The sequence below is a fragment of the Schistocerca nitens genome, chromosome 4 (genome assembly GCF_023898315.1).
Source record: "Schistocerca nitens isolate TAMUIC-IGC-003100 chromosome 4, iqSchNite1.1, whole genome shotgun sequence".
Lineage (NCBI taxonomy): Eukaryota > Metazoa > Arthropoda > Insecta > Orthoptera > Acrididae > Schistocerca > Schistocerca nitens.
In genome coordinates this window covers 227,839,566-227,866,539 of record NC_064617.1, presented here as the reverse complement: position 1 = coordinate 227,866,539, position 26,974 = coordinate 227,839,566, and the positions used below count along the sequence as shown (strand labels likewise).

Genomic DNA, 26,974 nt, shown 5'->3' with positions numbered 1-26,974 from the left:
GCGACCACTTTGAACTTCGTGTACACTTCTGCCAGTGGGCACAAGAGAAATTACGAGACGATGACAGATTTTTTGCACGCGTTCTATTTAGCGACGAAGCGTCATTCACCGGCAGCTGTAACGTAAACCGACATAATATGCACTATTGGGCAACGGAAAATCCACGATGGCTGAGACAAGTGGAACATCAGCGACCTTGGCGCGTTAATGTATGGTGCGGCATTACGGAGGAAGGATAATTGGCCCCCATTTTATCGATGGTAATCTAAATGGTGCAATGTATGCTGATTTCCTACGTAATGTTCTACCGATGTTTACATGACAGAATGGCGATGTACTACCGACATGAAGGATGTCTGGCACATAGCTCGCGTGCGGTTGAAGCGGTACTGAATAGCATATTTCATGACAGGTGGCACGTTCACCTGATCTGACGTCCCCGGATTTCTTTCTGTGGGGAAAGTTGAAGGATATTTGCCATCATGATCCACCGACAACGCCTCACAACATGCGTCAGCGCATTGTCAATGCATGTGCGAACATTACGGAAGGCGAACTATAGGCTGCTGAGAGGAATGTCGTTACAAGTATTGCCAAATGCATTGAGGTTGACGGACATCGTTTTGAGTATTTATTGCATTAATGTGGTATTTACAGATAATCACGCTGTAACAGCATGCGTTCTCAGAAATGATAAGTTCACAAAGGTACATATATCACATTGGAACAACCGAAATAAATGTTCAAACGTACCTGTACTTTAATTAAAAAACCTACTTGTTACCAACTGTTCGTCTAAAATTGTGAGCCATATGTTTGTGACTATTACAGCGCCATCTATCACTAAGCGAAAAAAGTGGTCCAACTAAAACATTCATATTTCTTTACATACTACACGGATATGAAATAAAAAATGGGGGTTCCTATTTTAAAAAACGCAGTTGATATGCGTTTTACCTATGGCAGCGCCATCTTGTGGGCCAACCATAGCGCCATCTGGTTTTCCCCTTCAAGCTAGACAAGTTTCGTTCTTTGTAGTTTTTTCGTTTGACGCTTATTTCTTGAGATATTTGGCCCGGTCACGATCAATGGACTACCCTGTATATACATAACCTGCAAGCCACAGTAAGGTGCAGTACCACTTCTAGCCATTTGATTTCCTGTTCCATTCACAAGCAGAGCGAGGGAAAAGCGACAATCTAAAAGTCTCCGTGCGACTCTTAATTTCTCGCATCTTACGTTCGCTAAATGTAGGTTGGCGGCAGTAGGATCGTTCTGCAGTCGCCTCAAATGCTGACTCTCCAAATTTCTGCGGTACTGCCTCACGAAAAAAGAGACGTCTTCTCAGATATTCGAGTTCACGCAGCATCTCCATAGTACTTGCGTACTGATCGATCCCACCGGTAGCAAATCTAGCATCACAGTTCTGAATTGCTTCGATGTCTCCCTTTAACCCGACCTGGCAGTGATTCCAAACTCCCGAATAATGCCCAAGAATGGGTCACACTAGCATTCTATACGCGGCTTCTTTATGGATGAGCTACACTTCCCAAAATTGTCACAATAAAACGAAGTCGAGTGTCCGTCTATCCTAGTACCAACCTGACTGCTCATTCCGTTTGATATCGCTTTGCAACGTCCCGTCTATAAATTTAATTTAAGTGACTGTGTCAAGTATTCGAACGATACAGGTCTGTTTTTCCTACTCGTCTACATTGACTTACGTTTTTATATATTTAGATAGCTGCCATTCATCAGTCCACCTAGAAATTCTGTGCAAAAAAAATGGTTCAAATGGCTCTGAGCACTATAAGACTTTACAGCTATGGTCATCAGTCCCCTAGAACTTAGAACTACTTAAACCTAACTAACCTAAGGACAGCACACAACACCCAGCCATCACGAGGCAGAGAAAATCCCTGACCCCGCCGGGAATCAAACCCGGGAACCCGGGCGTGGGAAGCGAGAACGCTACCGCACGACCACGAGATGCTGGCAGAAATTCTGTCTGAGTCATCTTGTGTACAACTACAGTCATTCAATGACGACACCTACCCCTATATAATAGCGTTATCAGCTAACAGCCGTAAGTTGCTGCTCTCCCTGTTCGTCAGATTATTCGTTTATACAGAGAATACCCTTGTGTCTGGGAATATTAGCCGTCGAGGACATGGTGCAGGGTTCTAATGCTTAAAAAGTCTTCGAACCACTCACATATCTGTGAACCTGAACCCTATGCTCGGACCTTCTTCAGCAGTCTGCAGTGGTTCATTGGTGTCAGACTCTTTACGGAAAGCTAGGAACACGGAACCTACCTGTTGACCTCCATTCATTGTTTGTAGGATGTCGTGTGAAATTTATTATATTCGAAGTCAGAAAATGTTCCAGAATTCTGCAGCAAACCTATGTTAAGGATTTTAATTATGTCGGTCCACTCTTTTACCTTTCTTAGATACAGGAGTAACCTGCAGTTTTTTGGAGTCCCTTCGGACTTTTCGCTGCGCGAGAGATTCCTGATTAATGCTGCGGTGTCGGCCACTATCCGGTCGGACGCTCTCAAATACGTGCACCACCACTTACGCCGTGTTTCCTACAGCCCGTCCGCCTGCTTAGCTGGGTGGTTACATGTTCACCTCTCATGCAGCTGGGCCCGGGTTCGGTTCTCGGCCAGGTTGGAAATTTTCTCCGCTCGGGGGCTTGATGTTGTGTTGTCCTCGTCATCATTTCCTTCTCATCACCGGCGCGCAAGTCGCCCAATGTGGCGTCGAATGAAATAAGACTTGCACTTGGCGGCCGAACTTCCCCGAATAGGGGCATACCGGCCAGTGATGCCAAACGCTCATTTTTTTTTTTTTTTCCTTCAGCTACCAGGTACTAGTAGATGGGAACAATGGCAGGAGGGTGTCTGCAATGAGGAAATCAAAGAAAATCCGGGAATGAACTCTATACGAGTAGATGTAGCAGTCAGGGAGAACAGGCTTAGATGGTGGGGTCATGTTACACGCATGGGAGAAGCAAGGTTACCCAAGAGACTCATGGGTTCAGTAGTAGAGGGTAGGAGGAGTCGGGGCAGACCAAGGAGAAGGTACCTGGATTCGGTTAAGAATGATTTTGAAGTAATAGATTTAACATCAGAAGAGGCACCAATGTTAGCACTGAATAGGGTATCATGGAGGAATTTTATAAGGGGGCTATGCTCCAGACTGAACGCTGAAAGGCATAATCAGTCTTAAATGATGATGATGATGATGATGACAGCTACCACCGTGGCACGAGGTACTACCATGGACGATTACGCCGCTGTCAATGAGATGGAAGCATCCCCTCTCTAGAGCTCCAGCGGCAGGTGTACTTAATTCTAACATTCATGCACTGAGCCCATTTTGTGTGTTTGCCTGTTGACCAAAAGTTACAGACTATCAAAGTGGCCAGGGCTCGACATTTTCTGAATAGACATTGTACTGAAGAGTGACAAATTTATAAATCTTTATCTGCATATATTTCAAGATTCAGATCATCTGTTAGCATCTGACGCCGCAAATACAACAATAAAGTTCTGTATCATTTTTGCTATTAGATATTAGAAGTAGAATAAATTAATATCTGAATTCTCTGTTCATGAACGTCATCTGTTTCTCGCTCCTGTATCCGTTAAAGAACCACACAGCGTGCAAAAGGAAGCTACAAAAATGTAAGGTAAGTAAGAAGCCAACGCTGAAGAGTAATCTCTGTTAGACTGAACTGTGATTCCATCTCACCTGTTGACTTATTTGTTTTCAGATATTTCAGATGCTTCTCTACACTAAGAACGCCAATTTCTATGTCCTGCATGCGGGAGTCTGTACGACAGTCAAATGACGATATGCTTGTCCGATCTTTCCGAGCAAAGGATTTCTTAAACGTGAAACTGATGATTTAAGCTTTCCTTTGGAGTCTTCTACTGCCACCCTAGACTTATTGACGAGTGACTGGATATACGACCTCGACCCGCTCCGTGATTTTATGTGTGACGAGAATTCTTTCGGACTCTCGGCAAGGTCTTTCGCTACTGTGTGACGGTGGAAGTTGTCGTATTCTTCTCCTATTGATCTTCTTACGGACGCACGAATTTCAACAAACTTCTGTCTGTCAACATTTCTTTTTTTTTTTTTTTTTATCAAACCCAAAGTGCAACAGTCTTTGTTTCCTCGTCGTTTTCCGAATGTGGTTATTAAACCATTCTTAATCCGCTCACTTGGCATATACTTGGCCATAGAACGATTTGCAGTCTGCTTACACTTTCCCCATAACTCCTCTACGACAGTCATAATGGTGCCAGGTCATGTCCATTCGTTGTCTAATGGGGGTGCTAACAACTGCTTATCTGCTTGTTCTAGTCTGAATATTCTCCTAGCCATCTTGACATGTTTATTACCTTTAGTAACCATCGCAACTATGATGACATCATGATCATTAATCAGTGTCTCTATACTGACAGTGTCGATAAGGTCAGTCCTGTTGATAGCTACAAGGTCTAAAATACTTCTACTGCTTGTGAGTTATCTAAATAGATGTTCGAAGCAGTTTTCGGAAAACGTATTAAAAAGAACTTCACAAGACTGTCTGTTCGTACCACTTGCAGCGAAATATAGACGTCCCAGTCTATACTCTGTAAAGTAACTTCCAACTAATGCTGCGTAATCTGGATATTTCCGTGCTACTTAGCGTAGACTTTCCTTAATGACTCTACATTTGTTACGCCGGAGTCAGGTGCCCGGTAAAAACATCCTGTAATTAACTTGACTTCCCCTATGCCTGCTACTCGTGTGTAGATAACTTCACACTCGACACTCAGATTCGATCTCGATGGGCACAATATTTTTTTCGGCAGGAATGAACACTCCCTATCCTATGACGTCTCATTTTTTTCGATGCGTACGTTCCATGCCTTATTAAGTACTTCGTAGCTTTCTACTTCGGGTAGCATACTTTGAGCGTAACAACTCTCCTGGAGGGTAGTTACTTCAGGATCTTTGTTACGAATACTTAAAAATTTTAACCTTAAAACTTTAATAGTCAAAGTGTGTCTACTTTGTACACGATCTGATTTCGTTCTGTGTATCGATTGGCAAACGTGCGTCAGAGAAACTCAAACTACCGACTAGCCTAAAAAAACTTGTAAGTAGGCTGTTTCGGTTTTTATGTTGGTAACGCCACGTAGTGCTCTGTATGAAAATCGCTGAGTGCACTGCGTGCAGTCTGGGCTGGTTGAACTCATTGTTGGAATATTCGCTTGTCTAGTGTTGGGCAGTTGGATGTGAACAGCGAGTAGCGTTGGGCTGTTGGAGGTGAACCGCCAGCAGTGGTGGATGTGGGAAGAGAGATGCCAGAGTTTTGAGGGGACGATCTAGACGTGTGTCCGTCAGAAAAAGGAAATTTGTAAATCTTTCATTTGCTAACTATGTCTATCAGTAGTTAGTGTCTTCAGTAGTTAGAATCTTTTATTTAGCTGGCAGTATTGGCGCTCGCTGTATTGCAGTAGTTTGATTAACGAAGATTTTTGTGAGGTGAGTGATTCATGAAAGGTATAGGTTATTGTTAGTCAGGGCCATTCTTTTGAATGGATTATTGAAAGTCAGATTGCGTTGCGTTAAAAGTATAGTATGTCAGTTTAGTGATGATCAGAATAAGTAAAGAGAGAACTGTCTGAGTACGTTCAGTTTTGCTCAGCCGTTTGAAAATCAAATAACGTAGAAGTTTACTAGCACAGTTATTCCTAATTTTTCTAAGGCGAAGTTGCAAACTCCATGCCCTCTCCACAAGCACTCTACTAACCTAGTGGCTGCTTCCTTCGTGTAGTGCACGCTTGATGTATCAAGGGAAGTTCTTCAACTCTGCACCTCATAACGCAGGTCTAAAAATCTACACTCATGACCGCCACAGAATCGACAAAGCCTCTGGCTGAGACCCTCCACTCGGCTACAAACCGAAGGATCCGTACCTACTCTGCGGACGACGCTGCAAATGGTGAGTCGTGCTTGCACCGCGCTAGCGAAGCCAGCAGTCTTCACCACTTCCGCTAGCCGTACGTGGGAACTCAAAATATACTCAGAACCCAAGCGACAGGCGACATTGGTGCCAAGATGAAGTCGGAAACTATCTCCTCCTGTTAAGCTGAGCAGATGCAGACACGCGCTCAGGGCATTTTTAAACGACTTTACTAAAATGGTGAGTCGTAAGTTAAGTTGGTCTTGTCTAGATTAATTATCGACCCGATCTATTATTTTATATTTATGTTATCACAAGGACGTAGAAAAGTAGCAATCCAACTAAGCGACGAGACCGCAAGTGCAGTAATACTGTGAGTAAGCTTCATATTCAGTGCACCGTTGACAATGATGTCATTAGCGATGGATCTTAGGATCGCAATTAACAAAGACAGGAAAAGAAATCGGCTGTACCCTTTTCAAGAAAACCACCTTGCCGTTTGCCTTAGTCGATTAAAGAGTGCAGCAAATCCAACGTCAAAATGGCCAGACGGGGTTTCAGAAGCCACCTGTTAACGTGGAATATTGACAAGGGACCCCTTGAGTGCGAGGTCGCAAGTTCAATCTTTAGGAAAGCTCATTTGAAAGCGTTGTGTTAACAATTACGACAGGAAAAATATTAGCTGCTAATGACTGACCATGTACGTTAGGAAGGCGACAGAAAGTGCAGAGAGCAACCATCTATGGGACGAATTGATTACACTTCACAAAACAGACGTTGTCGACAGTCACGAAACGTTCAAAACAAACCACTAGCTTCCACCATGAACACAGAATGAAAAATGGTGTGCTGGTCGTTGTGGCCGATCGGTTCTAGGCGCTTCACTCCGGAACCGCGCTGCTGCTGCGGTCGCAGTTCGAATACTGCCACGGGCGTGGATGTGTGTGATGTCCTTAGGTTGGTTAGATTTAAGCAGTTCGAACTCTAGGGGACTGATGACCTCAAATGTTAAGTCCCATAGTGCTTAGAGCCATTTGAACCATTTGAAAAATGGTGTGGTACAGTGATAACAAACGTTCGCATCATCAGGATCGAAGCGAACTCCTTGAGAGTTACAAACCGTGCAGCATGTTCAGCTAGGTATCCACTCTTAAAGAATGCATATAGAACCATATTACTGTAGTGGGGTGATGATAAATGATGGAATATGATGGCATACTACCGAATGCGGTACAGTCTGTCATAGAGCCTATCGCACAACTGGATAACGTTTAAGGCGTTGCTGCAGATGGTACGATTATATGTTTTATAGGCACCGAAAAAAAATCGTTCAGACGCTGATTTTTTTCAGTGGTTTCAGTTGGAATGAACTGTAATGTCACATGCTTTTCAGGAGGGATAGTTTGCAGTATGGTTTTTATATACAGACCAGGAATCAAGATAACTCAAGTTTTTTGACCAGCTATTATCCAAAAGTAGTGCTCATACCACAGTTGTAGTTCTGGTAGGAGTATATTCGCCAGTGCCCATGCAGGATCATGCACACGAGGAAGAATCGTAGGAGGAAGAACACCTCAAACGTCTCTAAGAACAATAAATAACTTACCCGCCCACTTACCAGCCAGATTAACAGTCGGCATAATCGTATACGAATGCGTTAAGGCACTAATTTTAGATGATCTTGATACAACCCTCTTGGTACCTCTAATTTCCTGGGTACCTTTTATGGGCATTTCCTCTTCAAATTACGATTCATCGGAGTTGAAACCAAGTTCCTTACAGAACGATGGGGTAACTTTGTTTCTCTCATCCACAAATTTTCGAGCCGATTCTGCAGTTTGTCGTGCATGGTCAAGCTGACGATTTGTTTAAAATTTCGTTATCACACGGATTCCAAATCTGTAGCACTGTTTGAAATTATGCAACGATACAGTGCTTCCCTTGAAATCACTGTAATTTATGTCGCACGCAATTTTATGTTCAGAACGTCGTTAGTCACTATCATGCACATCCCGTAAATTGTATCGAGCATCCCTGAAATGCGTAAATACCGGTTATTGTAACAAGTGCGCCTTGTCCTAAGCTCTTATTTTTATTTTCTCTATTATTTAATGAGCGTTTTATTAATGTGATTGCGTATTATTATTAATTGATTTTTATTTATGGTTTGGTTTAGCGATTCCTTTTTACTGTTTGCTCCTTTTATTTAAGTTGAGTCCTTTTAATTATGTTTTCGAAAGTTATGAAGTCTATATTGCTTACTTTTCTCCGTAAGTTAAAGAATACGGCAATACCATATGCGTTTCGCAGCAGCAGTTCTCGTTGAGTCTCCTTGCTGGAACTTCTCCACCTGAAGTCGCTAAAGATAATTTATCGCTCTACGGAAATCGATCCGTACAGCCAAGTGCTATTGTGTGTCACGTGTATGGAATGTGGCGTCCAACTTTAGTTCGTGAAATCATATAGGTCTTCGGTGAAATATTCTCGACCAATGCCAAAACCGTGTAAAACTGCAGGTTCGCACCATCAAATCACACAACACTTCCGAACTACTTGCGTATTTATAATCACTGAATATTTCTTTTGAAATGATTAAAGGTTATGAACTCCACACACCTGATACTCATTTTGTGCTTTTATGTGTATTTATTTTCTTCTATACCATAAAACATACATTACTGGCTTAATGGTGGCTTCCAACAATCTCCTCTCAATCCGACATAGAGCATCTCCCTTCCATTGTCCAACATGGAATAATAATCTCTTTGCCGTAGCTTAATACAGTCTGTATATCTTTGTTATCGAGTTCGCACGTAGATGCCTAAATTCCATAGAGTATTTATCTCTCGCACAGGCATTTTACATTTATCGTCGTATTAATCGTCCGTCGCACTTTGTTTATGGTAATTTGCATCACAAAACGTCACACCTCCCTTGAGTGTGGATAGCTTTTCTTAAAGGAATCACTGCCTGCCTATCTAACCCGTGTTAATTTAGGCACGTATTTGACCCACTTCTGAAGAAACTAGGTGATGCAGGACCTTAATAATTTTGCGGTATGTTGCATGATGGTAATAGGGTCATAGTTTTTAAGAAATACTTTTTCAAATTTATTAACAAAAATATTAAGTTTTCTCTGCATAAAATATTTTTTGCGAGCTCCCTAATGGGGGAATACTAATGAATGTAGTACCAGAGGTGGCTTTTTATGTTATGCAGAGTCTCTGAAAATTTCATTCATTTATGTATGATAGTTTCTGATATAATGGGGCACATGTACGGAAAATTTTAGTTTACGGGAAATTGACTTTAAAGAGACAACTTTTGAAATTTGTTACTTATAGCTAATTAAAACTGGCCTGCTGCATATGATGGCCCTTCTTTGGCCTCTAGCAGGTCTTCCAGCTTCTTTTTCACCTTCCTGGATGTTTGTCTTGCTTTCTTGGCCATATTAGATGCAGACCTGTCTGCCCAGCCCAGTGATCATATTTTCACCAGGATTAATTCCTAGCTTTCTCAGTACCCAACACTTTCCAATATTATCACAATTTAATGTAATAACAGCATCATGAACTCCTAGTTTCATCGTATGCATGCCTACAAATACAGTTTTAGGAAGTCGGTTCCAAATTATGCTGTTGAAACATTCGTTTGGACCCTGTGTCTGCCCATGCAGACATTTCCTTAGAAGGTCAGCATGAGCCAAGTCTCTGAAAATAGGTTTAATTCCTGTAATAAAAGCAGCAGAAAGAGAATTCGTGTGAGAATAAGATTCTCCAGTTGCCTGAGCCCTATTGTATTTGTGCCACGAATTTTCTCCTGATGGACACAACCCATGACATGGCTTATCATCAGTAGAGGACTTCATTGCCTGCAGATTTTCTTTATTTTTCTGCAAGTTTGCTATAACAACTATTCGCAATCACACTTGAACAAAACTAACCGCGTGTTTGAAAGCGTGTTGTTTACAAACAGCAGAAACAAAAGAATACCGACCATTGCATTCCAAGGATAGCCAACGCACTCGGGGGTAATAAAAAATCCTAACGTGCAATGTAGGGGATATAAAGATCTAAAATATATGCAGAAAAATGGGTGACAGAAAAGTGGGAGTGGCACATAAACACACGTGGTAGGAAAATGCTCGAACAATTTTTTTTCAGCTAAATCCTTTACTTAAATAAAACCTTAATTTATCGAAATATGACGAAAACCGAAAATCGTCTTTTTCGACCTGAACCACGGTATGGTCCCCTTAAGCACGCGGTGATAATGCTGTGAACTTACACGAAATCTGTTTTTTTTTTTTTTTTGTGATGCTGCGGAAGATCTTCCATGTATGTAAATGTGTTTAGTACCGGCTTTTTGGACGATTGTCCTTTACTACGTTTCTCCGTAGGCGGCATCTGTGGCTCCCCGTTCGGAAAGGGTGAGGAGCTACATGCTTCGACAATTGTTTCTATATCACTTCAAGGATTAAGCACATATCGTTATCATTGTACTCATCATGTACATTGTCTGCACAGTCGAGAGGGCATGACTCCGCACATGCCATTGGCTCATCTTGCACAAACGCTAATATTTCATTGGCACTTCTTTCTCACTCTGTGAAATCCCTTGGATTCCTTTCAGACTAAATGCCACCTACGGCAACTGTTGTAGATACAATGCAATGTTTACTTTGTTTATTGTTGCTATTGCTCTACTTTGCATCGCCACCACTAGCCCTGTAGCACTGTTGTGAATTACTCGTCGATTAAGCAGTTCCACTACGCTCCGGAGCCTCATGCTGTTTTCATCATTGGATCTCTCCAGTCCCGGGCCCTGTTGCCATTAGCTGCCAATATTGTGGTCGCGTGGTGGGCAATATGTGAGGCGTCAAGTGCTGTAAATGTCATCGACCTTTTGCACCCTCGCACTCGAGGGGTTTCTTGAGAATTAGCTTCGCAATATGGGCTTACAATTTTTCTGCTACGTGTTGCTGCTAGTTTCCGACTGGTTACTGTACAAAATAAATTTATCACGCTGAGAAACAAGTCACGTAAATTAGTCACTACAGTTATGTTACTGACAGCAATAGTCATTTGTAGCTGGCTGTTACTGGTTTAAAGGTAGCAAAACTATGAAAATGGTGAACAGGAGACGTCACCAAACTTATTCTCTGTTTGAATATTGCTACGGTAGCTAAAAGAAAGCAACTGTCAATCAAACTGACGTCCCCTGCAGGCTGCTGCTCGATTATTTTAAAGATTGCGTGACATTGTTGGAATCGTTTGATTTTCTTTTTGCGTTCCCGTGTTCTTTAGCGAATTACAGTGGTTTCAGATCCAGTGAGGGTCAGAATGCACAGAGAAATGTCATCGGTAGGAGAATGTCTCTGAGAGAGTGCTGATGCATATTACATCACGATCGGATTGTGTGGTTGCGCAATGAGATGATTCAACACAATAAGACCCCATGCTTACGCCGCCATGTAGGTCACCCATCGTACGGTCTCAAGGAACCAGTAGTAAATTTACACACTGGTAGCGTTGTAACTTGTCATAATATGTAACCAGCATTGACAGTCACATTTCATAGAGATCTACTATTGGGCTTGTCACTATGAAACTGTGTAATGGGCAGCGCGGTCTATGGCGCCTTGCCACCGTTCGCGCGACTCCCCCAGTCGGAGATTCGAGTCCTCCCTCGGGGATGGGTGTGTGTATTATCCCTAGCGTAAGTTAGATCAAGTAGTGTGTAAGCCTAGGGACGGATGACCTCAACAGCTGTGTCCCATAGGAACTTACCACAATTTTCCAAATTTAATGGAACGCTATTTCCTCAGGCGCAAGAATAGAAAGATATTTACGAAACTGGTAGTACACTGTCGCCTGCCAAACGAATCGAGGAAATGTGTTGCGCGCTGAGCTGAGAGTAGGTGTTCGTCTCACGTCTCTAATGGTATCCGGTTGCATATATCAGGTTTGGGATATCCGTAAAGGAAATGGCTGGCAAATTATTAAGTTGTGCGTTGGTAGTTGGCCGAAGCAATTTGCATTATTAATCCACCAATTCATTGCACAATATATTTACCCCGAATATGTACTTCATTTCAGAAGGGTTTTAGTTCGTACTGTACTACACATAGAAACCTAGAAACTAATAGTAGGAAAGAACTTTCACTCAGTTTGTTGGTAGTTGGGCTACCATCAGTTCCGTATACCACCTCGGCAGCTAGCCAAGAAAAAGCAAGTCTTCAAAATGTCTGACCGTCCCCATGTGAGCATATTTTGCTACAAACAGTGAAAACAGTTGCCCACTGTGTCGATGTGGAGACGTTGCCGCCGATTCGCCATACAGATTTAGTACGCTGGACCTTGCCCGCCCGGTTAGCTGTGCGATCTACCGCACTGCTTTCCAGGCGGGAAGGCGTGTCGGAGTGGCCGTGCGGTTCTAGGCGCTACAGTCCGGAACCGCGTGACCGCTACGGTCGCAGGTTCGAATCCTGCCTCAGGCATGAATGTGTGTGATGTCCTTAGGTTAGTTAGGTTTAAGTAGTTCGAAGTTCTAGGGGACTGATGACCACAGATGTTAGGTCCCATAGTGCTCAGAGCTATTTGAATCTCTGTAGGTCAATCGCTTCCTCCTTGACGCTGTGGTCGGTCATGGTTTACCCATTCTTGCCAACATTGTCCACCAGGGCCATCGATTCTGTTCAAATCTAGAGCGATTCGCCAATTGCTCCAACTGGCTTCTTTGAGCCCAACAACTCGTCCTCTCTCAAATGCTGACGTCTGCGTATTTACTGTTTAATTGAGTGGGCGCAATGGAGTTGGTAGAGACTTTGTCCCATGGTACCGACATGTCCCATGTTTACTGTCCTTGCCAACTGCTCGGTGAAACCGCCCTTCGTCAACCTCCAGTTTTACAATTTTGCGTTTTCCGTCGATACCTGTATGAGTATCATGACTTTGGGCCTGTTAGTGAACACATGTTACCCTTATACGAGGAATGTGCGGTTCACAGGCAACTTCGGAGTTATACGCCGTGTTATCTGCCAATTAGCTTGGTCGTGGCTCCAACGATGCGTGGTGTACTAGTAAATCGCACCACTCCAAACGATTGCTCCAGCATTTATCCACAGCCCAGTTGCGACTACGTTGTGTATGCCTTTGAGGCATTTCTGCTGATAAAGTACGTTCCTTACCCACATATGCCGAATTAGATAGTCCAGATGGGATGAGCACATTGTTATTTGCGCAAGAGCTTCCATGTGGCCCTAAAGTGTTCTCTGGTGCTAGCGTCTCACACACAGTGAACAGCGTTAGGCCCTTAGCGTAGTCGCCAAGTAAAGCTAAGTTTACACCATCATTACGATCTCTGTGCTCAAAACCCCTGTCTCACATTCTTCCATGAATTTGGCTCTGCCAGTTTCATTCGTTACAGTAGGGTACTATGAACAACTGGTACGTGACGCTCGTTGAAAACTACAGCTATATGCTGCGACGAGATCATCAACGATGGAGCAAAAAATCGTACTGAAAGAACATACGCTGACGGAAACTGTCACATCGTAAACTCGTTGACTCCACGTTGGGAAACAGATACGCTAGTATTTCCAGATCTCTGGAATATGTTGATTAATTCAGTCTTATGCTGAAGATAAGGTGGGTAGATCACGTAACTAATGAGGAGGTATTGAATAGGATTGGGGAGAAGAGAAGTTTGTGGCACAACTTGACTAGAAGAAGGGATCGGTTGATAGGACATGTTTTGAGGCATCAAGGGATCACAAATTTAGCATTGGAGGGCAGCGTGGAGGGTAAAAATCGTAGAGGGAGACCAAGAGATGAATACACTAAGCAGATTCAGGAGGATGTAGGTTGCAGTAGGTACTGGGAGATGAAGATGCTTGCACAGAATAGAGTAGCATGGAGAGCTGCATCAAACCAGTCTCAGGACTGAAGACCACAACAACACCAAATGCGAGCTTATTTCCTTTATTTGTAGTGTAAAAAGAAGTCATTCCTACAGATGAGGAATAAGCATTAGTATACAATGTCTATGGGATGAGTCTCACTTTACTGTAACTTTTCATATGGAAATCGCAACACAGTGTGGCCAGGTGACGTTGAAAGTTTAATGTAAAACATCTATTCGTCTTTGTAGGTCTCAGGTTGATATCCAAAAAATGTATAAATCTTATTTTGACATCGATACATGTAAATTTCAGTGCAGAGCAACGAGACTATGTCTGTGAAAATTTAATTTTGAGTAGAAATACGTGGAGCTCACACTACAGGATGTGAAATCCATACTACCCGGTACATTAAACAGTTTGCCTACGGAAAAGTAATGCGTTTTCAATGAGATTTACATATTCCATCTGACTGCAAAACAAAAATAGCTCAGATTAAAAATGATAGCCCTGAAAATAATTAATTTTTGTGTTTAGTCTTGCAAACAATCACTGTTCCAGAGCTGCTACTGTGATCACAGAGCAAACGAGCATAAAATTCAACGCATCTGACTTTCAGATAAAAGCGCTTGAAAACTCACAAGATAGCACTTTCCTGACATCTTTTACTGATATGAAACCTCTGAACTGACATGGTATTACTTTCACAAGTACACTCTGGCAGTCACTGTATCTTAGAGTGGACATGAATTCTGATGATAGCTAAATTCATTGGCCTACGTATGCGAACTGAACGCTCGTCTGTTCTGCAACCTGTTGCTATTAAGGTAATGATGAGACTGTCGAAAATCAAATTTCATTTACCGTACTCGCGATGTGCAGTGTCAGACCGTAACTCACCAATTTGGACAAAAATGCTTCTGCAGCACACAACTCGCGGTGTGCAGTGCGAGTACACACAGACATTCATAAAGGTAAAGAATGGAAAATGAAGAACTAACCTTAACAACTGATAAATGAAAAAAATGACAGCAACTATGTATCACTAAGCCATAAAAACAATACAACCCTTCATAAAGTTCTCACAACTACACAAGTCAGCAAAATATTTCTTAATAATTCTCCTGCGCAGCCTTACTTTTCTGGACACTTGTTTCACTTATAAGACAAAACCTAATGTTGCTTTATAATATTTCTCCTGCAAACTTCAGCCATAATCAATATTCCAACAATAAGAAACTACACAGTTACAAATATAAAAAACTGGATTACCTTAACACTTGAGTTTGTAATTCTTCATGCTCAACATCTTCAATATTCCTCAAAAACATATGATTACAAAATCCTTTTTTTAAATAATGCTGCCTCCACTACATGGCAGGCAGCTTCCATCCTTTTGAAACCGAGTACATTGCGAGACTGTCTAACATACTTTGCCTGCTACTCTCTTCAAGAGAAGTAATCTCCCTGACCAACATCTGTGGTCTCAGGAACACACTTAAAAAGACTATGGTTATGTCGATACTATGGAAGTTAGGTACATTTATCAGATTCGCAACTTCATTCATAATTATGGCCAAAACTTCTCGAAAATCGTCATGGCAAATAGGACAGTTACCTTTCAATGTGTCGCCATCTTTCGGATTCTGAGAAGAATCGAATTAGTAGCAGGATGGACATTGGATCACAATGCCAATAGATTGTACAGACAGTTCGATGTAGTCCAGTGGCAGAACAGCATTTGATGGCGAGACGGACTCAAGAGAAAAGTATGAAAAGGAGACTAGACACGTATCCTTCGAGAAGGACTATATCTCGAGGATATTTTAGGATTGTTCGCCTGACTCTGAAGAGTAGACGACTAACGACAGCTGAAATCCTGTCAGAGGCTACAGCCAGAGTGCCATTACTGGAAGCTGGGTTGCGACTTCGTGTCGCTGTGTGTCATCAGGATCTAGAGTGGCATAGAGCTTGAGTCAACCGGGACACTGAGATGCATTCTGTGCTGTTCAGCGGTGAGTCTCGCTTCCGTTTGTGGCTGTCACATCAACGTAAACGTGTCCGTAGAAGACCTGGTGCAAAGTCATGGGAAGAAGCATTTCACGGGACTACTTCAACAACTCCCGGAATCGCAGTGTGGGAAACTATTGGATGTGACAACAATACTATAAGTGAAACTTTCTGGCAGATTAAAACTGTGTGCCGGACCGAGACTCGAACGCGGGACCATTGCCTTTCGTGGGCAAGTGCTCATCCGAAGGCAAAGATCCCGAGTTCGAGTCTCGGTCAGGCACACAGTTGTAATCTGTCAGAAAGTTTCATATCAGTGCACACTTCGCTGCAGAGTGAAAATCTCATTCTGAATACTATAAGTAATTGTTGAAGGGATGGTAAACCATGTTGACTAGGGTAGCAAATTACATCTTCCAACAGGATAATGCATGACCACACTGAATTTTGCACCAAAAACGTATTGAGGGACACGGGAAATATGGATATGGAAACGGGTCTTGCCCTGATGGAGCTCTAAAAAAAATTTAAAAAAGCAGGTGTTGTGGAACCCAAAGAACTGAGACCCCCGCAACAGAAATACATAGGAGGACACTTGGAAGGATATCAGAAGCGAAATGAGGATTCAGATTCAGGAACTGAAAAAGAAAGTGGTATCTTTACTGGCTTCCTACACAAACCTCTCTCTCACTTTTTGAAGCCGCTTGCATACGAGGTTGAGGGGAAAAGTAGTGCCCTTGAGCTTTTTATGTGAATCGTCTTAATGCTTTTAAATAAAGCAGACGTTCTTAATAATCTACATCTTTGTTCCTTGTGTCTACATTCTTATAGACCCCTGCGACTAGAGGGCTCCGAATTGTAGTGTTCAATTTGGTTGCATGTAACGTAAGTATGTTGGTGCATGAAAAACAGCGTGCTGTAATAGATTTTCCAATTCTAAGAGTTTGTCCGCACATGGAGCACCCTCTTAGGGAGCATGATAATGCCAAATCACACAGAGCGCTGCGACATCTAAAATAATCCAACGCATCATGTTCATTATCATCAACCATCCTCCATACACTCCTCACTTTGCCCCATCCGATTTTCCTCTGTTTCCTCAACTTAAAGAACACCTTCGAGGACTTCGCCTTGACAGTATTTGTGCAGCAAGCAGAGCTGAGGTGGCTCCAACAATAAAGAGAAACATTCTACAGTGACAGTCTCAACAAATTTGTCTCTTGTTGGCAGACATGTGTATATCGCTGGGGTGACAACGCGGAGAAATAAGTATGTAGACAGGAAGAAATGAAGATGTAGAGTATTAATGATATATGTTTTATTCAAAAAGGCTTGAGAGATTTCACATAAGATATCTGGAGGCACAATTTTCACCGGGCCCTTTTTTTCATATTTTTGGATCGATTTCGCGTTTACTTGTTCTAAATCACGTAATAACAATCGAGTAAAATTTTCAGCTGTATGTACCACCACTATGAAAGTCATGTCTTGCATAAGTTTGTTCCATTTTGCATTCCTTGCCGATACAGTTCTCTCATCCACCGATGCACTTTTCGTTTCGGTTCCCCGTTGTTTTCGACGTTATATATCAGTATGAAGGCAGCCACTGTATGTGTCGTATTCATGGACGTGGTATCACATGTGGACACCACTCCACAGGCGTCAATTATCCCTCAAACGAAGATAGCGATTACACAGGATCCGGCGGACCCAGTGATACACACCCGCTGAGCCACGCCTCCAGCGGCTCTAACACGACCGTTCTGCTGTGATACTGGACAGCTAGTGGCAGCCTTACAGCCCAACTGCACTCGCAGCCACTTCGCTGCATGACACTACACCGTTTATGCTTTAGTTCAGAGAGCCTCATTCTTATTGCTGCCGTATTAGGTGGACTTTATTTCTTGCAGCATTATTTGTAATGGGTCTTTCATGTGCTTGGAGAAAGGTACTAGTTAATTAAAGCTTTTGTTTACTGTATTTGCTTGTTCACCCATCATTTCTGCTCCTACCCAACTTTCCTACGATGACAGCAGCGTCACCTCTCTGTAGCCGCCCTATCCTTAAAACTGTGTGCGAAGTTGTACCCAACAACGATGCTCTCTCTCACACACAATAACCAACGACCAGCAGCAAACACCTGCCGCAAATTTGAAGTAGCCTGTCGACTGAGCGTGGCTGCTGTCTGCAATTACTTACAAATTTGTCGCGCACGAACTGTTTTGTGGAGCGTCCGCGCTCTGCTGATATCCAATTTCATGTGGCTGCTCAAGAAACATTCGATACTATCTCGAGCTCTGCTACGTATCGGGAACTCCCTGGCTCGTTCCAACGCAAGCATCGTTTGCACAGCCCTATAGAATTCTGTGCTGTAACTATTTGTCCCTCATCTTTTCTCTTCGCATCAAACTGCCCAATTATTGTGTCTCCTGCAGTGTCGACTTAAGCGGCGGACAGACGAGATTGCTTGCCATGTTACAGGTGCCAACAGGAGCTGCGTCCCCTGGCGCCGGTGGAGATCGTGGTGCGGCCGCTGAACCCCATGGCTAGCGCGGCGTCGGCGGCGGTGGCGGGAGCAGCGGACGGCGTGGCCAAGGTGCGGCGACCGGGCGTCGACATGGACGCGCAGCTGGCGAACCGCGAAGTGCAGCTGGCCGTGCGGCCGCCCTCCGTGGTGGCGCAGCGGCGCGGCTCCTCCATGCTCGCCATCACCCTGCCGCAGACTCGCTGGTGAGTCTCACCATCACCAACCGGCCTCCATGGAAGAGGTCGCTAACGTCAGCGCTTGATCCAGAGAACGGAAGTCTCGACTGTCGTCACAGAAATTACAAAGAAAAAAATAAAAAAAAAACAAACGACGCAGCACAAAGGAATTACCCGAACGGAACGGAGATCGGTAGATATTATGTACATGTAAACACAATCAAATGGCTACAGTATTGGAAAGCTGGATCATTTATTCAAGAGAAACAGTTTCACAATTTGAGCAAGTCAATAACGCGCGGTCCACCTCTGGCCCCTATGCAAGCAGTTATTCGGCTTGGCATCGGGTGATAGAGATTTGGGTGTCCTCCTGAGGGGTATCGTGCCAAACTCTGCCGCGTTAGATCATTAAACCTCCGAGCTGGTTGGACGGCCCTGCTCATAATACTCCAAATTCAATTGTGGGAAGATCCGGCGACCCTGCTGGCCGAGGTAGGGTTTGGCAAGCACGAAGATCAGGAGTAGAAAGTCTCACCGTATTCGTGCAGGCATTATCTTGCTCAAATGTAAGCCCAGGGTGTCTTGCCATGAAGGGCAACAAAATGGGGCGTACGCTATCGTCTACGCACCACTGTGCCGTAAAGGTGCAGCAGAGGACAACCAAAGGCGTCGTGCTATGTAAAGAAATGGCACCCCACACCATAACTCCTGGTTGTTGGGTTGTACGAGTATGGCGAGCGATAGTCAGGTTGATATCCCACCGTTTTGTGCGGCGTCTCCAGACACGTCTTCGGTGGCCATTGGGGCTCAGTTAGAAGTGGGACTCATCACTGAAGACTATTCTTCTCCAGTCAATGATATTCAAGACCAAAGCCGTGTCTGGAGACGCCTTATACAACAGTCGTATACAAACCTGACTGTCGCCTGGCCTGCCATACGGCCCGACAACTAGGAGGGATGGCCTGGATTAATGACAGACCATCCTGGGCTTATATTTCAATGAGATAATGCTTCCTCATACACGGCGAGAGTTTCTACCGCTTATGGTCGTGCTTGCAAACCATTCCTTGGCCAGCAAGGTTACCACATCTCTTTCCAAGTAAGAGCTTTTGGGGCAATATGTGTAGGACCTCCAAACCAGCTCGTGATTTTCACGATCCAAAGCCCCAGTTGCACAGAATTTGGGACAATATCCCTCCAGTGGACATCCTGAAACTCTATCAACCAATGCCAAGCCGAATAACTGCTGGAACAAGTGTCAGAGGTGGACCAGGACCGACGCATTATTGACTTGCTCAGTTTGTGAAGCTCTTTCTCTGAATAAATCATCCACTTTTTCTGAAATCAGGATCATTGGTTTGTATGTATACATATATTACACCTAGTAATTTCCACCCCCGTCAGATAATTCCTTCGTGGTGTGTCGGTTTGTGTGTGTGTGTGTGTGTGTGTGTGTGTGTGTGTTAGAATGATTTTCATCGCCAGCGTTTAGCGAGTGAGGGGAGAAAAGGTACTGGATTCCATTTCATAAGCATCAGAGCTTGTACCAAAGTCCAGGGTTAATTTACAAACCTGTCCACAGAAAGACTTGGTGTCATGTTACGTGATATCGTTGATAGCGATCCATCCGTCAGATGGGAATATTATCCCGGCTAGCGCCACCCTTCGTGCTGTTAGAGAACGGTAGGTTACCTGCCTTCATCGGTTTTCACTCTGTGGCTTCTGTCACGATCAAAAACCGAAACACGAAAACATCGTCTATACACACTTATCACAGTCGCCTACCCAGGACAGACTAAAACATAAAATCTCAACTGAAACCAATTCAAGTCCGCAATCCATACGAGTTAATCATTACATAATAAATACACGCAAGAGGAGTGCGTAGGCTCGAAAGGTTGGAACCCAACGAAATGATCTCAGAATGTAAGTCCTAGAATTCGCATGTAAAACTGAAGGCCTTATCACGAGAGACTTTTGAAAGATCACTTATTCGAGGTCTAACGGAGGAAATTTGATAATGCGAAGAAACAAAATTTCCATGTAATAGAATCAGAAATACGTATTTCCCTGTCGTGATTTATTGCTGTATAGAGTATGGCGCAGGATCTTCCTTATCTAAGAAAAAAATCATAAAACGGGAAATGTTAGAGATATCAATTTCTCTTTTCTTTACATAGAGGTACATTTAAAGTTTTATTTCATTTTGAAAACTTGAAGGTGGTCTCCATTCTGCTCAGTGCATTTGGAGAGTCGAAATCGAAAGTATCCGTCCATTTTGTCCATCATGCCTCTGTTTTTCTTGGTAACAGCAGCACGTAATTATTCCGCAGTTCACCCAAGTCTGTGAACAATTGGAATACACGAAGAATTTAAGATAATCCCACAAAGAAAAGTCACAAGGGGCTACATCTGGCGAGCGTGCTGGCCACTGAAGATCGCCCTTCAGAGCTGTGAGACGGTCGGGGAAGTGATCACAGATTCATTAACCTTCGTGCCGTGTAAGCTGTGGCGCCGCCTTGTTGGAACTAGACCCCCACATGCACTTCTTCAAGTTCTGGAAGAAAAATCTCCTCACTCATCTGGACATGACGTTCAGAAGTGACTGTAACTTTTCTACCGCCCTCTTCGAAAAATGGTGGGCCAATACTGCCAGTTTTGGATAATGCACACCAGCCACACGTTCTATACGTAGGGGCTCCTCATGAAGTTTTCAGGGGTTCGCGCCACTCCAATATGGCGTCGTCGCTGAAGAACACAAGGGCCCCATGAGGCACGTTTTCGATGAAAGTTTCTCATGCAGCTTTTAGTTAAATGAAATTGCATAGATTAAATATGTCCCTCACTGTGCTATGATAAATTGCAAGAACAGCTGCATGTTTACGTGCAGATCGCCTGGGGGAATTCCAAATCACCAGCCTTATGTTCGCGACGTTTTCTGGTCACCTGGTGGTTCTATAAGGTTCTGGTTTGTTTTTCTGAACACTACCAGTAATGGACATCACATAAGAATCGATTTTCGATCAGGAACACGAGCTGTAAGGGCGATATTAAGTTGTTTCCTGAATGCAAGCTTCGTTGCAATGTCCGAACGGCCATTGGAAAATCAAGTCTTCACGACGAACGCGCGATCCTCTCTCGATCACTGCAAGATCGCTACTAAACCAAACTTAAAGAAAAGGTTAGGTCCAGCCCTTTCGAATGAGCTGAATCGCACATAGCAGTATATTTCTGCTTAAAATGATTGCTCTATCTGGACAACAAACTCTTCCTACTGACCTTGTAGTGTTGCACAGCACTTCAAAATGCAGGTGTCACATTGCAATGAAGTGCCCAAATAAAAGTGGAACAGAACAGTATGCAGGTCTAACGAAAGCCGCATCTTTCTGAATTCAAGTAGACCAATATCAAACGCCACACTAATTATATTTTCAAACGATGATGTTGGTACGTCAATGCCGTAACCTCTCTTATCCCAAGCATGTTGTAGCATAGGCTTGTGAAGTCAAATGGTGAACTGCCGATCGTGTAGTCTCACAGAATCAATGATCCCTCTCATTTAGAGTTTACATTGCCTAAAAAAGGTAGACGTCAAGAGTTTGGCAGTATTTCGTTGTCCTCTTTGTGTGTTTGGTCCTGTTATACTCATGTTTCGTTTTCTTCGCCTTACCGAAGTCCCTCTGTTAGATGCTCAGTACGAGATCATCCAAATTTCCCTCGGGTAAGAGGTGCAGTTTTGCATGCGAATGGTTCACATCACTGTTTTCGGGATTAGGTTTTTGTGTCCTGACAAGGAGATCGTAAGAACTCCTGTTCACAGATTTGACTCGTACTAAATCAGTGCCTTGGGCACGTCTTCGGCATATGTAAACAGAAAGAGGCAGTTCAACAGTTTTCGAGAAAATCCAGTTCGAAAATTTTAGACCTGCACATAATTTGTGTGTTCGCCAGTGTTGGGGGAGTTCGCAGCTGTGCGAGGAATCGGTTAGTTTCATAAGGACGTAGTCCCTGGATCGATTGTGGTGACCGGGGTTTTTTTTATTCCCACGTTATTCTGCCAATATGCATTATCGAAGTTATCCCTCCTAAATGTATTCGCTGGTGCAGCCTTGCGAAGTTTATTTTCACACGCAGGCGAAGAACCTTATAAAACGACTACAAAATTGCGCGTACATCATCGAACGGAGCAGAGAGATAGTTTCTCGAGAAGAATATATAAAAATTCATCCAATTGCGCCCCATCAGTCGGGTGTATCAATATTCGGTGATATTATTTGGTATGCGCGGTACGCCCTTAAACTGAGTGATGACCGACAACCGTTTATGGATGTAAATCAAGTCTGGTTTTCAACAGACAAACTGAAAAATTGTGCGCTTGCAAAAATGCAGCGTTCATCATACCTGCTGTATGTCGCAGTAACTACTGTTTCTACGATCAGTATCATCCCGATTCGTGTAGTGCTCGATACGTTACATATCATACATGTCACAATTATAGATACAATAATGTAAATGAAATGACCATAGTGATCTGATTGAAGGTTCTCGTGAACCCTTTTTTTTTATTACACTCCTCCTCAAGAGAAAAAAATTTGGTTCCTTCTTTCAGAAAAAATATTATGTAAATAATAAATGAATACTTAAAAATCGGTAATTTGCACTGTCATAATAATTCTGTTTGTCAGAATTACGTGGAAACAAAAAGGTACCAGCCGCGAGATTCGATTCAAACACTTCCAGATTATGAAACTATGCGCTTACTGCACTGCTGCCAACTGCTTGAATCTCTGTGACCATACGATGAATATAACTATACGTAAAATTTTCAAACTCGGTGTTCTTGAAAACAGTTGAGACTTGCGTTTCCCTGGTGACATTTGTTAATGTCTTCGTCGTGCCGTACGCAACCTGTAAATGTGACTCAAATTGGTGAAGATTGCTTCGTACGGTCTTCTTGTAAGGTCATTTTCGTAGGGTTGTGGAGAATTTGAGGTCACGCACTTCTCCTGTCAGTGCGTTCTGCGTAATACACGAAACACGTCATATCATCAGTGAACACGGCGTTTGTAACTCGGAGTATTTTTATCAGTAATACGCAATCTTCAGCAGCAAAATATTATGGGCGTTATATATGATTCCATGTATACAGACTGAGCAGCGAGTGAAAATTTGTACGAAGGCCAGGAATCAAAGCGGGTCTCCTGCTTACTAGGCACATGTGCGAGCCCAAGTCACATCGGTACTGCAGTTCGCACAACTGCATGGACTACGCTGACACGCCTCCCTTTTATAAAATATGTCATTTCATTTGCGTGAGTAAATCCACCTGGGCTTCAGACTGCACGCCCGTCCCCGACTTTTAAGTTCCATGCTGAGGTGTTATTCCAGAATATGGAGAGTCTCGACTGTATTCTGTTCGGTTCGCGTGTAAGAGGGAATTTAAAGTAGACTGGGAGGGCAGTAAGAATTTGGATCGAGGAGGGAGGTGTGCCAGGGTAATTTGTGCAGCTGTGCGAACCGCTGTAAAAATATTGCAATGTCCCTGCTAAACAGGAGAGCCAGGTTCGGTTTCCGCATTTGGTACAGATTTTCACTCGCCGCTTCAGTCTACATACATAAAAGCACATCTGTAGGAGATGAGTAAAGTCTCTGAAATTGTGTCGTTTCACACACTGTATGTATAATTCTGTTTACCACCTGGCGGTGAATAAACGACATGTTTATCAAATTTAAGCAAGAACACCTCAGATGAGATAAACAAAATAATTACAGTATTATCTATGAATTCTTTCACATCGACACGTAATGTTCGTCTTCTGCATCGAAGGGCAACTTTATAGGAGACTTCTTGAGCTATCAAATATAGGTTCATTTGATAATGCAGGGATGCGTAGGGAGTAACTATTTTAGGAGGAAACAAAGGCTCGGATGCTGTACGCATGTCCTTTAATAGGACTGAATACAGTTTGTCAACGCAATATTGGAATTTCACGGGAAGCAGGTTTAAGTGGATGCAGGTTCCAGTAACAGTCATGCAGAGATGAAGCTGCATGCACGAGAACTCTAGCGTGGAAAGAAGCATCAAAGCAGCCTAGGACTGAAATCCACAAAAATAACAAGCGATACATATGTTATTTTTTTGTAAAATATGTACAAGAATTTTGCTGTCCACGATGTTTCCCGCTGATACCTGGCGTTCTCATTTTCAGGTTGCTCTCGAATGGCAACCCAGATGAGAGACTCCCTGCCGGCAAAGGCGACGCGGAGGCAGCTGCTGCGGCCTTCAAGAAGAAGAACCGCACGCTAGGCGAGTGAGTACACCTGAGCAACCACGATGCACGCACATCCACTCTTTCTTTCGCCATCCATTTTAACAATGATTACCTTTCGGAACGTGTTACCTGTAGTTGAGTAATTCATTTTGCCAAATCTGATTGTTGGGCTTTCAGGTCTATTTATGAATAAAACTGTGTGACGTACTTGTCTGCACCCACCACTTAGAGTTCTGGTAAGTCAAAGGGTATATTAAACACGTGACTTGACTACGTTTGCGTCTACGGGACACCTGTCGCATTACCCTGTGAATTGTTCTGGTAAATTAATATTTATTAATTGTAGGCATGATTGTGGTCAGTATTGTAAGTTATATTCTAAACAGCAGCTGGTTATCGTTTCGCCGCGCGGGATTAGCCGAGCGGTCTGAGGCGCTCCAGTCATGGACCGTGCGGCTGATCCCGGCGGAGGTTCGATTCCTCCCTCGGCCATGGGTGTGTGTGTGTTTGTCCTTAGAATAATTTAGCTTAAGTAGTGTGTAAGCTTAGGGACTGATGACCTTTGCAGTTAAGTCCCATAAGATTTAACACATATTTGAACATTTTTTTGTTATCGTTTCGAAAACAAAACATTTATTAATCATTAACTTAATAACGTCAGAGAGGGAAGTCCAATACCGTCACTATCTACGAGGGCAGTTCAATAAGTAATGCAACACATTTTTTTTCTCGGCCAATTTTGGTTGAAAAAACCGGAAATTTCTTGTGGAATATTTTAAAACATTCCCGCTTCGTCTCGTATAGTTTCATTGACTTCCGACAGGTAGCAGCCATGTACGGAGCTGTTAAAATGGCGTCTGTAACGGATGTGCGTTGCAAACAATGGGCAGTGATCGAGTTTCTTTTGGCGGAAAACCAGGGCATCTCAAATATTCATAGGCGCTTGCAGAATGTCTACGGTGATCTGGCAGTGGACAAAAGCACGGTGAGTCGTTGGGCAAAGCGTGTGTCATCATCGCCGCAAGGTCAAGCAAGACTGACTGATCTCCCGCGTGCGGGCCGGCCGTGCACAGCTGTGACTCCTGCAATGGCGGAGAGTGCGAACACACTCGTTCGAGATGATCGACGGAGCACCATCAAACAACTCAGTGCTCAACTTGACATCTCTGTTGGTAGTGCTGTCACAATTGTTCACCAGTTGGGATATTCAAAGGTTTGTTCCCGCTGGGTCCCTCGTTGTCTAACCGATTACCATAAAGAGCAAAGGAGAACCATCTGTGCGGAATTGCTTGCTCATCATGTGGCTGAGGGTGACAATTTCTTGTCAAAGATTGTTACAGGCGATGAAACATGGGTTCATCACTTCGAACCTGAAACAAAACGGCAATCAATGGAGTGGCGCCACACCCACTCCCCTACCAAGAAAAAGTTTAAAGCCATACCCTCAGCTGGTAAAGTCATGGTTACAGTCTTCTGGGACGCTGAAGCGGTTATTCTGTTCGATGTCCTTCCCCATGGTCAAACGATCAACTCTGAAGTGTATTGTGCTACTCTTCAGAAATTGAAGAAACAACTTCAGCGTGTTCGTAGGCACAAAAATCTGAACGAACTTCTCCTTCTTCATGACAACGCAAGACCTCACACAAGTCTTCGCACCCGAGAGGAGCTCACAAAACTTCAGTGGACTGTTCTTCCTCATGCACCCTACAGCCCCGATCTCGCACCGTCGGATTTCCATATGTTTGGCCCAATGAAGGACGCAATCCGTGGGACGCACTACGCGGATGATGAAGAAGTTATTGATGCAGTACGACGTTGGCTCCGACATCGACCAGTGGAATGGTACCGTGCAGGCATACAGGCCCTCATTTCAAGGTGGCGTAAGGCCGTAGCATTGAATGGAGATTACGTTGAAAAATAGTGTTGTGTAGCTAAAAGATTGGGGAATAACCTGGTGTATTTCAATGCTGAATAAAACAACCCCTGTTTCAGAAAAAAAATGTGTTGCATTACTTATTGAACTTCCCTCGTAGATTACGAATGTATTAAGGCCGACACGCCTCGAAACTGTTCAAACGTAAAGTTCAAAAAGTTATGCGAAGAAGGTATTGGACTTCGAACA

At 43.4% G+C, this 26,974-nt stretch overlaps 1 protein-coding gene across 1 annotated transcript in view; it reads left to right on the top strand.

Moving 5' to 3' along the window:
* The first annotated feature begins 13,033 nt into the window (after window positions 1–13,033).
* Window positions 13,034–26,974, top strand: part of LOC126252227 (proton channel OtopLc-like) — a 136,916-nt gene continuing 122,975 nt past the window's right edge. The window contains exons 1-3 of the mRNA XM_049953099.1: window positions 13,034–13,143; window positions 18,359–18,607; window positions 24,790–24,891. Of these exons, the coding sequence (XP_049809056.1) occupies window positions 13,034–13,143; window positions 18,359–18,607; window positions 24,790–24,891 (461 nt within the window). The remainder of the gene's footprint in view (window positions 13,144–18,358; window positions 18,608–24,789; window positions 24,892–26,974) is intronic.